The sequence below is a fragment of the Diabrotica undecimpunctata genome, chromosome 10 (genome assembly GCF_040954645.1).
Source record: "Diabrotica undecimpunctata isolate CICGRU chromosome 10, icDiaUnde3, whole genome shotgun sequence".
Lineage (NCBI taxonomy): Eukaryota > Metazoa > Arthropoda > Insecta > Coleoptera > Chrysomelidae > Diabrotica > Diabrotica undecimpunctata.
Genome location: NC_092812.1, coordinates 75,808,354 through 75,824,495, shown reverse-complemented (window position 1 = coordinate 75,824,495; position 16,142 = coordinate 75,808,354). Strand labels below are relative to the sequence as shown.

The 16,142-nt window shown below is 29.1% G+C and overlaps 2 protein-coding genes across 2 annotated transcripts in view; one reads left to right on the top strand and one right to left on the bottom strand.

Annotated features, from left to right (window-relative positions):
* The first annotated feature begins 2,986 nt into the window (after nucleotides 1-2,986).
* LOC140452481 (uncharacterized) overlaps nucleotides 2,987-16,142 on the top strand; it is a 66,128-nt gene continuing 52,972 nt past the window's right edge. The window contains exons 1-2 of the mRNA XM_072546771.1: nucleotides 2,987-3,027; nucleotides 14,629-14,814. Of these exons, the coding sequence (XP_072402872.1) occupies nucleotides 14,653-14,814 (162 nt within the window). The 5' untranslated portion in view covers nucleotides 2,987-3,027; nucleotides 14,629-14,652. The remainder of the gene's footprint in view (nucleotides 3,028-14,628; nucleotides 14,815-16,142) is intronic.
* Nucleotides 6,078-11,617, bottom strand: Alg10 (alpha-1,2-glucosyltransferase Alg10). The gene is made up of 5 exons (XM_072546770.1): nucleotides 11,349-11,617; nucleotides 11,012-11,173; nucleotides 10,210-10,369; nucleotides 8,621-8,751; nucleotides 6,078-7,751 (listed from the first exon to the last, which is right to left on the bottom strand). Exons 1-5 carry the CDS (start codon nucleotides 11,535-11,537, stop codon nucleotides 7,005-7,007), a joined length of 1,389 nt encoding a protein of 462 aa, XP_072402871.1. The 5' UTR covers nucleotides 11,538-11,617; the 3' UTR covers nucleotides 6,078-7,004.

Below are 16,142 nucleotides of genomic sequence, written 5' to 3'. Positions count from 1 at the left end.
TATTTTAAAGTATTATTTTTCTATTATGACAAAATAGGAAGACAAACAAACCATACACTCTCAACCAAAGAAAAAAAGGAAAATGAATTTCCTCATGTTATTGAGGAATTGACATTCGTCTTTATGTATTTTTCGACCAATCAAAATTAAAGTTTGATGAAACTGACTTTAAAAATAGAAGATCCTCTATTTTTAGAGGATTTGATCAAATTCAGGAGACATCATATGCTGTCAGTTTTTTGGTTTGGTCAAACTAATTTGATCAAATATTTTACCGTGTGACACGGACTTAAGGAATTAAACGATGCGCATATCTAATGTTTGTTGATCGTTTTTTCTCCACGTTGTCCTTCCAAGACTGTAAGTATACTGATGGTCAAAAAAATACAACACTTTTTGTATACGGTTATTTATTTGGATCATAAGTATTTCTTTGTAAGCCTTATCTAAATCCAATTTGTAGTCCCTCTTTTTATGTCATCTGTCCATCTCGTTGGGGGTCGACCTCTATTTCTGTTAGCTTGTATTCGGGGTCTCCATTCCAAAATTCTTTTTGTCCACCGGTCATCAACTGATCTTGCTACATGACCTGCCCAGTTCCACTTTAGTGTTGTTATCCTTTTAATAACGTCTGCTACTCCTGATCTTTTGCGTATAGTAGCATTGGGTATTCTATCACGTAGAGAAATCCCTAACATTATTCTCTCCATTGCCCTTTCCACAACTTGTAGTTTACTCGCTGTTGTTCTTGTGAGTGTTAGGGTTTCTGCGCCGTAGGTTATCACTGGCAAAATACACTGATTAAATACTTTTCTTTTCACACACATTGGAATCTTAGACCTAAAAATATCCTTCATCCTTCCAAATGCAGCCCAAGCGAGGTTTATTCTTCTTTTCAGATCGATTGTTTAGTTGTCTCGACTTATTCTGATCTCATGGCCCAAGTATTTATAGGAGTCAACTGGCTCAATATATTTGTCTTCTACTGATATGTTTTTGTTGTGGACTAAATTTGTCATAAATTGTGTTTTTGAAAAATTTATTTTTTGTGGCAGTATGGAGTTCTTGGAGCATTATCTGTGCCTGATTAAAGCTGTCTAACGATATTATCTGCAAATTTAAGGTTATTTAATAATTTTCAATCTACATTGATGCCCTTTTCGTTCCAATCTATTGTTTTACAAGCGTATTCTAGCAAAGTTGTAAATAATTTAAGACATGTTGTCTCTTTGCCGAACGCCTCTTTCAATACTAAAGGTCCCAGTATCTTCATTAAGTCTTACACAGGCTGTAGCATGCTGATAGATGTATCTGATGAGGGATATGTATCGATGATCTATTCTACATTGTGTTAGAGCTTGGAGCATTTCACTTTGATTTACCGTATTAAATGCTTTTTCAAAGTCGACAAAGACAAGTATCAGGGGTCTAGTATATTTAATGGTTTTTTCAATCAACGACTTAATGGTTTGCAAATGATCATTTGTTCCGTATCCAGCTCTAAGTCCTGCTTGCTCGCAAGGTTAATAGAAGTCTAGTTTTGATGTCAACCTATTAGTTATTATCTTCATAACCAACTTATAAACGTGAGATAACAAACTAATAGGTCTATAGTTCTTCAGCTCTGTTATATCAATATAGCCAATAAGTGTAATAGCAGTTTAATAAAAATAGTAAATTGCATTAAGATGCCACAAAAAATAGCTTCAGAACAACATACTCTGTGCTATTAACGGTTGCTTCAGTTTCTACAAAATAATAATCAAGTGAATCCTATTCTGACTCGCTAATTTGAAAATAAATACAGGAAATTACGGACAATGCATGAAAACTGTTCTGCACAACCATCATGGAGCCATATTCTTCTTCTTGTTTTCAAATATTTTCTAGAAGTAAATGTCATGCATGTTTTGTTTTGTGAAACTACACTCTTTTGCATTTTTACAATGATATTTGAGATTATACGTGGACTCACATTAATTTTCCAGTATGATCCTAGTCCTATTGATCTGGTGTATGCAGGTAATTTTGGATTTGTGTTGAGTTTTAAAAATGCCAATATTAAGTTTTTTCAGTTCACTGGTACTTCACCCCTTGAATAAGTAGTTTTTTAATAATTTTTTGTGTTAGACTGTATATCTCATAATCTGAATAATAAAGTGTGTCCAGCAATTTTAAAATTATTTAAATTATTTGTTGGTTTTATAATTTGAGACAGTTTCTTGAATAACTTTTATACAATTGTATAAAGCATTATGTTCTGTGGAAGTCTGAGTATTTTATACCTTCAAAATCCTGGTATTTTATACATTTTGAAGTTCATATGATGGGTAGAAGAAACTTCTATATTATAAAGATTAAACATTCCTGACTAAAACTCCAACTGCTTATCTTGTTTCTCCTAATATGGCCCCTTGTAATATTTAAACTTAAAATTTAACATTTTTCTGAATAATGCATTAAAAATAACCTTTCCCATACAAATATTGCCCCCATTCACAATAATTCTTGATTTGATTTAAAGATTACATAAACTCTTTTTAGAATATTGAATTCTACATATTTTAGAACCCATATTCTATACAAAGCCTAATTTAATAATAGGCATAGTATTGTTAGATCTATATTACAAATGCTCTTAAATCTATCCAAAATAAAAAAAAAACACTAATGTTTTCTCATATTAATTAATTATAGTTTCATAAGCTGCACATTCCAATAACACCCAAAAATATGTCTCTAAAAGACATATTTTTTACATGTTCCAATAATACCTATTTATATCCTCCCTTTCATTGCCATTTAACATATCTCAAAAAATTGCTGGATCTCCATTCCTAAACTAGCTAAACGGCTATTTTAAAACAAACGACTCTGATTGGCAACTGGTAATTGGTGGGATCATAACTTGTGACTGTGATTGCGGGTGGAACGCGGAAAATATCAGTTTATGCTTGACCTCCAGACAGATATGAGTGCCGAAAGAATGTAGTGAGAGTATTATCGTGTTCATTTTTAATTACACAGGTAAATGGTATTATTTACTGTTCTTGTTTATTTTGATCTGAAATTTACGCGTAAACTTTTTAATAATCATGTATTAGTTGTAAATCAAACGTTGTATTTAGCGTCCGTAATTGCCGACAAAAAAATATATCTCTGAAACAGTGTATTAGACTTTACTAGAAATAGTAGAAAGATGAACAATAATTCGTTCATATAAATATATATAATTTAATAAAATCTTTCGAATATTAGAATTTTACAAGATATTTGTTTGCCGGCTAACGAACGTCTTGAAAAGACGCGCCAAAAGTATATTTCTAAAACAGTATATTTGATTTTACTAGATTATACTAGAAATAGCTTAATATAACGAAATAGTTTAAGGTACTGATTAGTTTACACAAAATAGTGGTTATCCGTTCGAGTGGCCTCCGGTAAATTATATTATATATTCTGTTTTTTTCACCGGAATTAGTGGAATTTACGAGATATTATAATTTATATTATTATATGTGTAGTTCTCAGTATAAATCAAACATTATTTCTCCGTCCGTAATTCGACGCCAAAAATGATATCTTAGAAACAAACTATTCGAGTTCATCCAAACCTTATGAATTTGACGTTAATATTTTTTCACTTTTTCCTGTACTTATTTAAGTTTGGTCTTCCTACTAATTATCTTCTTTATTACTCTGGTACTTCAATCTTTATGCTTTTGGTCTTTTGGTGCTGTCTAGAATTCAAATTTTATTTCCTTCGAGTCTCTGTGTTTTGTATTTTTGACTAATTGCATTTGGTTTTTCTTGTTCTGAGGTTTTAATATAATTTTTATTTATATAAATGCCAGTATTATACCATTTTAAATAATTTCTTTGCAAACATCGGTGTCATGAAGTGACTATGCTCCTATATAGGAGTCCTTATAAACATAATATCCTAATAATTATTTCATTTAAGAGTTTATGAATACAATTTTAGACCATTTTTATCATAGACATTTTTATAGTTACTATTTTTTACCGAATGATATGACATTTATGACATAACACTTGACATTGTCAAACACTTGACATTATCAACACAGTTTAACCACAAATTTCTTTTTTATACTATGTTATCAATTTGTTGGATTTTGAATCTTGAATAAATATATGCTAGCCCATACTACAGCTAGGTATATACAACAAAAACATTAATTTCAGTATTGGCCCACCAATAAATTAGTTATATAGCACATGCCAACATTTAAAAAAATCATTTAAACTATCCATCCAGTTTTAAACTGTTTAATTCATACAGTTTTATAGGTTTTCAACAGATTACAAAAACCTAGTGATTTTTTTTTAATGGTTTAAAGGTAACTAAATTTATAAGATGTTCAGGGATTATACATTTTTGCCTGTTCCAACATCAAAATTTGTTCCATTCTATATATATCTTGTTTCTACTTGTGTATGATTGTATCTCTCTATTGATCATGTATATGAAACTTAAATATGGTTGGTGATGGTCAGCATACTTGTTGAAGTCTTTTATCAATTTTGAATGTTTCTGAGTATTATCTTCGTAAAGTGATTTTATGGCATTTATGTATTATTCCACGAAATAAGTATTTGTTAAATATTTGTTTTTTTTTATTAAGGTCAAAGCGGCATGTAGGTCTGTCTCATTCTCATTCATCCATTTGTATTGATTTTATCTTTACCATTTCATTAGCATTCTGTCTGAAGTTCCTCAATGATTTCCGTGCCTCCCTACTGTTGCAGAAATAAATTTAAATAACAGAAGTATTAGAACAATGAGTGTATAGCACATAACAAGCAAGGCGAAATCTGACATTCATTCATATAGAAATAAATGGACAGTAAATGTAAATCAATGTAAGCAGTGAAATCATTTTAATAAAACCAATATATCAGTTTTAAGTAGTGTATTGTTATTTATCAGTATCAAAAATCAACGTAAGCAGAAATAACGCATTGTATCAGAAATAAATACACCTACATTTGAGCTTCTCTTTAAGCTATCCACATCTTTGCATTTTTTTGCAAATTGGTATTTTCTGCTCTTTATTTCTTTTTTTGTTTCATAACTTTTCTTTCTGTATTTTTTATCTCCTGTGGTCAGCCGCTTTTCTTGGATATTTTGTTTGGTTTTCGATCTTTGTTGTCATTTTCCCCTCCAATGGCATATTCATTTGTTATTCCTTGTATATCTTTCGTTTTTGATGCTAAATATTTAAATGCATCTCAATTTATAAAAAAAAGTGATTGACTCATTGATTTTAGGGGACTATTGTATTGTATATTTTTCATCTCATCCAATTCCACTAGTCTCTTTTCCTTGATCATTGACTCTTGTTTAACAATTACATAGTCTAAGTTTGTTTATAGAAACCATTGTATATTCTCGACGAATACTGGTCACATATTATGTCAATATGTCTCGTACCATTACCATTCAAGGCATTTTCTCCATATGGCCTACTATTTTCCTTCCATTTCTTGAGTTAAGATATCCGATCAATATAATTTCTTTCTGACTGTTTTATAGTTTTTCTTGTAAAATTTCTTCTAACTGATCTTTTTCTTCATTTGTGGAATGGACATATTTTTCCATTATTTCAGTATGTATGTCCATTGTTTCTATTTGCAAATAAATTTCTATGTAGAGAATGGTTAAATCGTGGTATAAATAATTGTGGTTTATTTCTGTGACATATAGTGGCTAATAAGCCTTATGGTGTATCATCTATGTACACTAATTACATGGTGTAATTTTAACACATGTAAAAATTTTCAAATCTTTATAATTTATCATCAAGTATAATGGGTTGCCTACTTGATGTTGGACTTTTTTTAAAAGCAATAAGATGATTCTGACTGGAAAAACAAAACCAACAGATCTACTCTACTTGAGAGGTTACATTTTATGTGTTGTACTGTGGCTGCATGTTAAATGAAATTTTCTGTCATTTTACCATAGGAACACAAGACATGATGCATTATATTGTACTGAGTATGTTTTCCAAATTTTACACTTATTGCATAAAGAAAAAACTATTTATTTAAATTTTTTATTGACAGTCAATAGTATAGTAATAGTACAGTCTTCTTACAAAATAGTAATTATTGCTTAAAATTAATACATCTTTTGAAAGAATTAGATTAACAATGAATCTATTATTTAAAATAACGTGCAATTTTGGAATGTTACACATGCTATTAAATATTTTTATCATATAACAAATATCACAAAACATGACACAGTAAAAAGATCAGTCCCGAGAGTTTTTGATTAAAAAGTCACTATGAGTATGGACAATATTTATATTACATAATTACATCTTCCAATACTTTATTTTTAAACAGAACCACTGGTCAAGGAGTACTATGGTCACTATTTCTCCTTTGTTTCTATATTTCGCATGTTTTTTCACCTTTGTCATGTCTTCCCTTTGGTTTTTAATCTTTAACCTGATATCAAATTAAGTTTTACTCTTAAGGGTTTGTCTTCGTTATTTTTAATGATGTTATCTTAACCTAAGTTTTCCACTTTTTATTGATTCCTATAGTTTGTCAACTATGAAATATATGAATGTGAATGAATAGTGTGCCATTATTGAACCATATTTCCATTTATTCTTTTATATACAATTCTCTCTTATGTAATTATTTTTTTATATGGATGAGGCACACTAACTTAATACCTATGCTATATAAACAAAGACCAACATCCAAAAATGTAATTATTGGGCCAATTTCATAGTACCCCAATATGTATTTTTCATTACCAATATCCCCTTATGACTTAAGACCTATCAGGTACCTTTAATAAATTTTCCAGTGAAATCTATCATTGTTTCATATCTAGACTGGACTAGTATACTTACTGGTTTATAAAAAATATCTCAGTGTTGCATTTGTCATAACATAGCATTAATAAATACTCCTAACTACTAAATATAAAAACTCTGGGACTGTCTTCTTTCCTACACCTACCAGATTATTCTTTGAAACTCAGAATAATCATTCCAAGTAATAACTTTGGTAAAGAACAATTGTAAAGTTAAACGATTAATTAACAAATAAGTTACAAATTCTAAAACTAAATTAAATGCATTATTGGCATTGCTTTTTAATCTCAGTCTGAAAAGTATGTATGGTATAAGAAAGTAGCGAACTTCTATCAATTTCTGAGTAACTAATACTATCGTTGTACAAACCAAGTAAAAGAATAAAAATGTTATATCATCTTTGTCATAAAGCAATTTGATAATAACATACCAAGCAAATATGTAAACTGGTACAATGACATATTTAAACAATACATACTTTTGATAAAATCTGTTCCAAATATAAAACATGTAATGTCTATTATCTGCCAGTAAATAGGGATGCACTTGGGTATTAAACATAACAATTAAAAATCCTAGTAATGTAACTGCAAAAATACTTATTTTGTGTTTCCTAGTAAATGCGAGAAAGCTTGAAACTTCCCCAACAAAGTGAGGCCAAGAGAAAATCAGACAGAACAAAGAAAAATAGAACAGTTGTGGAATATGTATTGTAGATACGTGAGCAGTCTTATCTCCCACAACTATACCTCCGTTGTAGATCAAAAATCCTAAAAATATTAACATTATCGCAATATACCACATTGCATTACACCAAAATGTGGTAGTCATTTTATGCAATTTATTCAATGGGTTCTTGATTATTTCAGTCAGAAAGGTTATAAATTCCTGAAAATATTACAATAATTAATAATGGGCTACAACATTTACTTTATTTTTAATAAACTTTCTTTGCAGAATAAAGAACTGAAAAACATTAATAATCTTAATCCTTACTGTTAACAAAAATGTTAACATGGTTTGATTATTTGACAAAAATTAATAAAATGGCTGAAAATAATGTTTTTATTATATTTTACATTTCAGAATTTTAATTCAGGCACAATTTCTTCTAAATTTTCTTCTTCAAATATCTGCTTAGAATTGTATGCTGAAGATTCATAGAGAACTTAAATTTATTTCTTTAATGAGAAGTAATTTTGTGTTTTCTTATTCTGTTTTCCAAATTTATACTATTGCTATATGGAATATGTTCCCTATCAAGTTTTCTCTCCTACTAGTTTTCCCAGCATGATATTATCAATTACATTTGTTACTTCCATTAAATGTGTCCTCTCAGAAATATTCAATTTTAATATTGTATTTTGGAACTGTTTATCATGAACTAATATTTTGTTTATGGTTGCTGGCATAGAGTGCCATGGATATGTTTCCATAAAAAGTTTTGAAGGATTTAGTTCCTATCAGTGATCTCTTGCATGTGATTGTTATGAATATATTATATAGTATTATGTAAATTATTGAGAACAAAAGAGCCAATTTACGTGAAATTTTTATATTTTAATATTCAATAGGGAATATGTCCTGGCTTTTATTAATGCTTCAGTCACTTTTGCATATAATTAATTAATTTGTTGTAATGTTCCTTGAGGGTGCTTATTTAAACTAATTTATGTATTAATAAAATAAATGAAAATAGTCAAACTGTAGAATTCTAGTGGTTTTTAAGTTAAAGATAAATTTAAGAATAAACTTACAATTGCAGGTATTCCTCTCCTTGAAGTTTCCTTATCTGAACAACAATTGTATATTTCTGTTAAAGCATATTTCCCAGATATAAGTATAAGCCAAATAATATTGGTTTGGCGGCAAATTATAGCAGCCATGCCTAGAAATGAATAAAAACAGCTGTTTATTTAATATAAATAATAGATTCAGGAAATCACCACAGTTTATTGTTATCTAGTACCTACTAAAAGAATTTCACAGCATTTGTTTGGTAGAAAATAAAAGATACTGTCTACTTTAAACTGGTTGTAATGCAGTCAATTGACTTGTACATATTTCATTCACCATAAACCATAGGGACATAAGTTTTGTATAAGCTCTTATACAGTGATAAGGGAGCTATTTCCTAGGAACCTCTGTCAGCAGAAACCAAAAGCAACCATGGCTACAATCCCCCAGAGTTGGCTAGCTCTCTGGGGAATTGCTTAGACAACTGTGATATACATTCCTGTTTGTGTTGTCACAACTTTATGTGTGGGTGGGGGTCAAATTAAATCAACAAATGTACAGTTAATGACATAGCTACAGCCCCTATGCCATGTTCTCTTGTGATCCAGTGATATTTACTTACACCTGTCATATAGTCCTTCATAGTGGTAAGTTAAACTGTGATTCTGCAATCACAGATATAACTGTGATCATGATTTTTTATTCATTGTGATTTTTACCAGTGACTGATTTAACAGAGCAACAAAATAGTTGTATGTTAAACTCTGAATAACAAGTGTTGCCATTATGGACCATCATAAAATTCTACATGTGTTATTATTTTGGTATATCTGATCCGGTCGAATGTTTTCCTTGCATGTGTTTTTTTTTAAATTAGATGTGCTCGTTTTATAAGACAACTTTGCCTTACAAATATTGCATGTATTGCTTTATCATCCACTTCTATAAAAAAGTTCCATAAACTACTCATTTTTCTTTTTTTATTTTTGACACTGGTGGCATTTTTAAAATGTATGAAATTAAAAATTATTGAATATTGATACAAATACAATGAGTTACACAAATTCAATAAATGTAAACTCTAAATAACCTTTTCATTTTCTTCAAATAATATCTGTTTTCATACTAATATTACACTAAACTAGTGATGTTCATATTCCTCCAAAGATGATATAATATTATCTTTGCCTTTGCATTCCTCATTAGAAAGAGACTTCACAATACTATCTTGTTCCTTGTTTTTCCCTGTTTCTCTTATTTCACAACTTTGTGACTGAAACGAGAACTTAAAATATCACCTTTTGGCGATCAAGAGCTACAGACATAGAAGAGGGAATGAAACTTAAATTACAGTCACAGTATATTATGTTGTTATTCACTGGTTGTGATATTTTCTAATCACAGCTGTTAAATCACAGGGTAGTGATATTTAGGATGTTTGCTATTAGCTATTGGGGATGAAAACTTCTCAGCTTCTGAACTCTGAATATATTGATAGTTATCTTAACCTTAACTTTTTAAATTATGTTTCTGAGCATGACTATTGATGTAATTACTTATAGCATTTTTTTTTGTACATGAGAAGATAATAAACAACAAATGCACTTACCAAATATAGCTCCCATATAATGACATTTTTTTTCACTTGCCACCATCATTAACAAAACCATTGTCAAAGATACCACATCAGTATAGTAAACATGGCTGAAGAAATACAATGGAGGAAGTAAAGCTAATGTTAGAGATGAAAAAATATTACCCCATTCATGCTAAAATCATAAATATAATAATAGAGTTTTACACAAAATGTTTTAGGCGAATTTTGAAAATATCCATATTGATTAAATTAAGGATCACTGGAAGAGTGGTGGGTTTTTTGGTCAAAAGGTGAAGAAAAAATGACAAAGAAGGTGGCTACTTCATCTATTTATTCGAAGATGTTTCGCTCACTATCTATATCTATAGAAAGCGAAATATCCTAGAATAAATAGATGAAGTACCTTCTTTATCTTTTTTTCTCCACCTTTTGACTGAAAAACCCACCACTCATCGAGTGATCCTTGATATAATATATATATATATATATATATATATATATATATATATATATATATATATATATATATATATATATATATATATAATATATATATATTTATATTATTATATCAAATAAAAAAAGGATATATTAGATATATTCCATTATTCACAGCCAAGTGTTAAAAAATGTTAATTTTCTTCATTCTTTTCTTTTTCATATCAAAAATTCTTTATAAATATGGAATAAACTCAAAGAACTAATTTAAGCTGTGTATCAAGTAGATCTTAATGTTTTTAAAGAATGTGATTTAGTTATTTTTTTGTTCAGGAATTCAATATGTTACTAACATCTTAAATTAACAATTACTTACCTTATCATATATATCAAAAAGGAAGTAAAAGAGCAGTATGTTGATAATGGAAAACACCAAAGATACAAATCGTAACCAATATGTTGTACATAAACTGAGTGGACCCATAATCATTGAACTTACTATGTATAAGCCCGGCAAGGTAGTTACTTTAGGATCCCACTAAAAATTTTAATATTCTGTGTAAACAAAATCTACATGATATTTAAAATAGTTAAGAATTTCCCTAATTATTTTACAAAATTTTTTTATTTTTATTGACAGCCAATGTTGATTTCTCCTTTGGGAATTGTTTTTAGTTTTATGAAATTTTTATTATAATTTAGACGAATCTTACCACAAAAAAATCAAAGTTGCAATATAATTTTCCTAAAGGCAGATGAAATTCTTCATCAATAATCATATTTGAGGTTAAATAAATGTAATTAAAAATAGTTACAGATACTGCAAAAAATACAATTACACTATTTATAAAGAACATATGAGAAAATTTTAATTTATTTAAACACATTTTGTGAAATAGCATTGTTACATTATAAACTAAGTTGCTTATTTGTTGGAGCTTTACAATTACAAATAAACAAAAATAATACTTGACAAATGACAGCGTAGTCTTCTTCTTTCTCTTTTTATTGCCTTACACGCATGGTACAATGAATACAAGGTATGATAATGCGTATGACATTTGACAGCTGGCCTAGGCGTGTGACGTATCAAGACCGCTCGAACCCATTATTACAGCTTAACGTACACATTAATTTTGAAATTATGATCAAGAAATGATCGAATTTTTTTTAAATGTTTTGTTTTGGTTATAATTGAATAAAAAATATTTTCAGTACCGTAAAACCTTTACTTTTCCTGGGGGTTCAGGCGAAATATTTATTTTTGTTTTCATACATGTACTAATAATATACGCACTCTTTTTGTACAGGTAAATGCATTTCCAATCAGTTTTACTGAAATAAAAACAAAATAGATTAGAATAAAGAAAAATCTGATTTATAATTCAATATGGTATTTTAGATTTATTTTTTTTAATTTCGCAAAATAAAAAATATACACATTACTATAACCCACCGATTATTATATGCAAAATTTACTTACCAAACAATCTAATAATATGAAAATAAGGCACAAATTAGTGCAAACGCAAAACACAATAAATATCGACTTCAAACGACTTTACACCGGCAAGACAGAAGGATTGTATAAAAACAAAAGTTTGACAATAATATTGGTTATCAATAGTGGCGACGCTAAATAGCAAGTTATGAAATAATAAATATATTTTAAAGTAACTCAATTAATAGAAAAATAATTTAGATATATGCTTACATATGTCTGTTTATACAAATATCCACTTTGCAAGGGCTTAAAAAATTTGATGGGTAAAATGTTGAATACTTTGCTTCACCACTGCCTGATGTTTTTGGTTTGAAGATCTTCCTCTATATCCTCTTTTATTGGACCTACCTCTTGTCCTATTTGCTTGGGGTTTTAATCTCTGGATTACTTGTACAGCTCGATTTTCTGGCATTCTTTTTAAGTGGCCAAGCCAGTTTAGTCTTTGTGACTTTACAAATCTAACGATATCTGCGCTCTGCACTAATTCATCCAGCTCTTCATTAATTCATTTTTATTCTTAATGAACCATCGCAAAAATGGGTGCTTTTAAAAACATTTGGATAAACTGAGTGATGTGCATAGTTATGCAACTAGAAAAAACTCTATTATAATATCTTTCATTTTGTATATTAACGAAGACCCAGAATTCATATGAATATATCAGTTTAAAGCTTTTTAACATATTACTGTCAAATTGTTGTTATATTTTTCACCTTAAATGGTTCTTTCATATCGATTTGTTAAGCAAGAAACTAACCTCAGCCTGCTATGCAATTTGCAATAAGATCTGTTTCGGAGGAAATCAATTTAGCATCTTACAAAAAACATTTTTCTTTGTTAAATCATGTTATTATTATTAAAATATATAATTTTATCATTATTAAATAATACCAAGATAATTTCATGCGTGAAAATTACAAAATATATCATTTAAAATATTTTGCAATATTGTGTGACCTCACTACTACACTCATATTCGATGGCCAGCTAGCTCATCCGATCTAAATAAAGTTGACTTTATCATTATTTATTTTGATTTCGTGTTTAGTTCAGTATATACGTACACATTTTTTGTACCTTAATTACCACTTTTTTGTATCTTTTTAAACATCTGAAATATCAAACTCTGGAGTATAAGTTGATTAACCTGTACCTACGTGTAATAAAAGATAATTAAAACTTATTTTATAAAGGATATCTATGTTAACAAAATAACTGTACCAAAAATTAATAAATTTAAAGAAACTTCACAATTTTATTTATGATTAAATATTATAATAACATAATTTTATCATCTCTTTATAATTACTATAATTAAATTAGCCAAATTATATAAAAACGCTTCAAAATAAAAGTCTTTCCTACACAACTACATTCAAATGTTGCGTGAAGAAGCGGTCTTGACTACGTGATGCGCGACGCGAACCGATTTTGGAATATTATGAATCATACCTTGTGTTCATTGTACCATGGCTTACACTCTTGTACATTTGACTCTTCTAGTACATTTGGCGTCTACAGCGTCACAGAATAAATAACAATCATAATGCCCACAAGTGTGTCAGCACGCGATCGCCATATTTTAAACGGAAACAGACTCGGATTGAGAAATTTGTGTTAAGCTACGACAGAACCGTAATGTAAATTTTTAGAGATTAATAATTTGGTAAATTTAAAATAATTTAATCTATTCTTGAACTAAAAGTACGAATAAAATAGTGCATATTATGTCTATGGTTGCCGTAAATAAATTAAACCGGGTTAATGTTTTTATGCACAGCAGATAAAATTTCACTGAACAGCACTGGTTCCGTTTAAAACATGGCTGATTCCGTCTGCGCGAACGAGATGCGCGTACTTATCTTGACAAGCAGAGTGAGCATTCTGATTGTTTATTATTCTGTGACAGCGTAGTTTACACCTAAAATTGATCATTATACGTAATTGATATTACGTCTATGGTCATGATACTAGAATTCGCCGAAATTCACCGAAAATTCACAAAACCAAAACAGTTTCCACAATCTAACATATACACGGAGTTCCATAATCCAACATATAACTTTAACAATTTTTAATACATTTAATACCTATGTAATCTAAAGTGTATTAAACTTTTTCAATTTCTTATATTTTCATTGATGATGGCCGATAAAAGCGAAAACGGTTTTAAATTTTAATCCGTTTGAAAAATTTCAACTTTGTATAAAAATAATTTCAATTTTTTTATAAAATAATAAAATAGATACCATTTTACTATAGAAGTTTTCACTTCCCTGAAAACAACTTTTTGGGCCAGCGAAATAATAGTGCTAGAAGAAAAAACATTACTGAAACCCTACCGCTGCTAACTTCACAGCAGTATACAAAAATTATGCCGCTAAATATGTATAGGTACTTATAAAATTATAAAATAATTCGGTTAACATTTGTAAATTGCAAATGTAGCGAATTTCAAATGTAACATATAACATGTATCATATTTTCAGATTGTCGAAAGAAGAAGTAGCAATATGGATAAAATTAGAATTCGCTTTAGAAAGGATAATTTACTAGAAAATGAAGTAGATGTGGATCTGCCCCGTACATTAAGACTAGGAGAAGTTTTAAGGTATCTCGGTAGGTTTTATGGAACATATGGTTCTAACCTACAGATGTTCTATAGGGGGGTTGAAGTAAGTATTAGTGCTTTTAACAAGTTCTCGCGATAATATATAATCTATTAAATCTCGTCTTATAAAATAAGATTAAAAAATCCCTTTTCATGGCTAATGTTTTCAATATACATAAAATTCAGTTATTGTTCGAGACCTACCAACTGTATAGAACATGAACTGACTATGTTATGTTGTAACTGTGCTAAAACTAATTTAATTACCTAAATATGTTTATTTATTGTTGTATTTTTCCTTATGTGTAATAACTTTTATTTTTTACACATACACTTCTAATGTTTTGGAGAGGAAACTCCCAACAGACATAGGCTGTAGAGAGCCTTATCTTTTTAATATTCATCAATGACATTAAATCTCAATTAGCCATCTCACAGTTCCTATTATTTGCTATGATCTAAATTTATAGAATTGTTGAATCTGACTCAGATTGTGAAGAAATTCAAATTTATCGCGAAAATGTTTGGAGTGGTGCAAGCTGAACCAAATGATCATTAATGTAGAAGTGCCATTTCATAAGATTCTCTAGAAGAATTACTTATATATATAATATATATCATATCTTATAATTACAACTTGGCTGATAAACCACTTCTTAAATGTGTATCAAATGTAAGAGATCTAGGTGTTTAATTAGATTCTAGACTGAATTTCAGCTCTAATTATGAGTATGTGAATAATCAGACATTTAAAATTAAAAGGTTATTAGATGGATTTATATTTCCTTCGTTCGATCTCTTCTTGAATGTGGTTCGATCTCTTCTTCACACTTCTCTGTGGTGTGGTCACCTAAATATCAAATACATATTTCCAATCCTGAGAGAGTCCAAAATAAATTTATTACCTATTTAAGTATCTGAGGCAAACCCAAGCTGATATTATGTTCCTACATAAATTAGTTCTTTATATATACATATATACATATATTATTATCACATGTTTTTTTGCTGTGCTAAGTTTGTTAATTTGTAAACTGTACCTAGTTTCAATTAATTGTTTATACAACTTTATCTCTGAATGTTCCATTATTGGAAGCTTTTTTACAAATTTAATATTGTTGACTGCTATAGAGCATTCCAAGTTAAGAAACATTGTGGAGATAGGGCCATGTATTTCTTATGGACGATAGAAGCGCAGCGATGTCACCATGAACACAAGCACGATTCAGGGTTGTATAATTATTTGTATTTTCGTTCTCACAGACATGAATTAAATTAATGTTTTTTAACGTAATTGACCAAAAGTGCCCATTTGAAACAAGAGATGATGATAATTTTATTTTATCTTATTTTAATTATACTAACGACAGTTTATTTGTTTTTCGGTAAGAA

Excerpts from the sequence above, each read along its gene's own strand:
- Alg10 (XM_072546770.1), bottom strand. The coding sequence starts at position 11,537 with ATGCTATTTCACAAAATGTGTTTAAATAAATTAAAATTTTCTCATATG. Across the intron at positions 11,174-11,348 it reads GCAACTTTGATTTTTTTGTG|TGGGATCCTAAAGTAACTAC; the intron begins GTAAGATTCGTC and ends TAAAATTTTTAG. Across the intron at positions 10,370-11,011 it reads TTTTTGATATATATGATAAG|CATGAATGGGGTAATATTTT; the intron begins GTAAGTAATTGT and ends TTATGATTTTAG.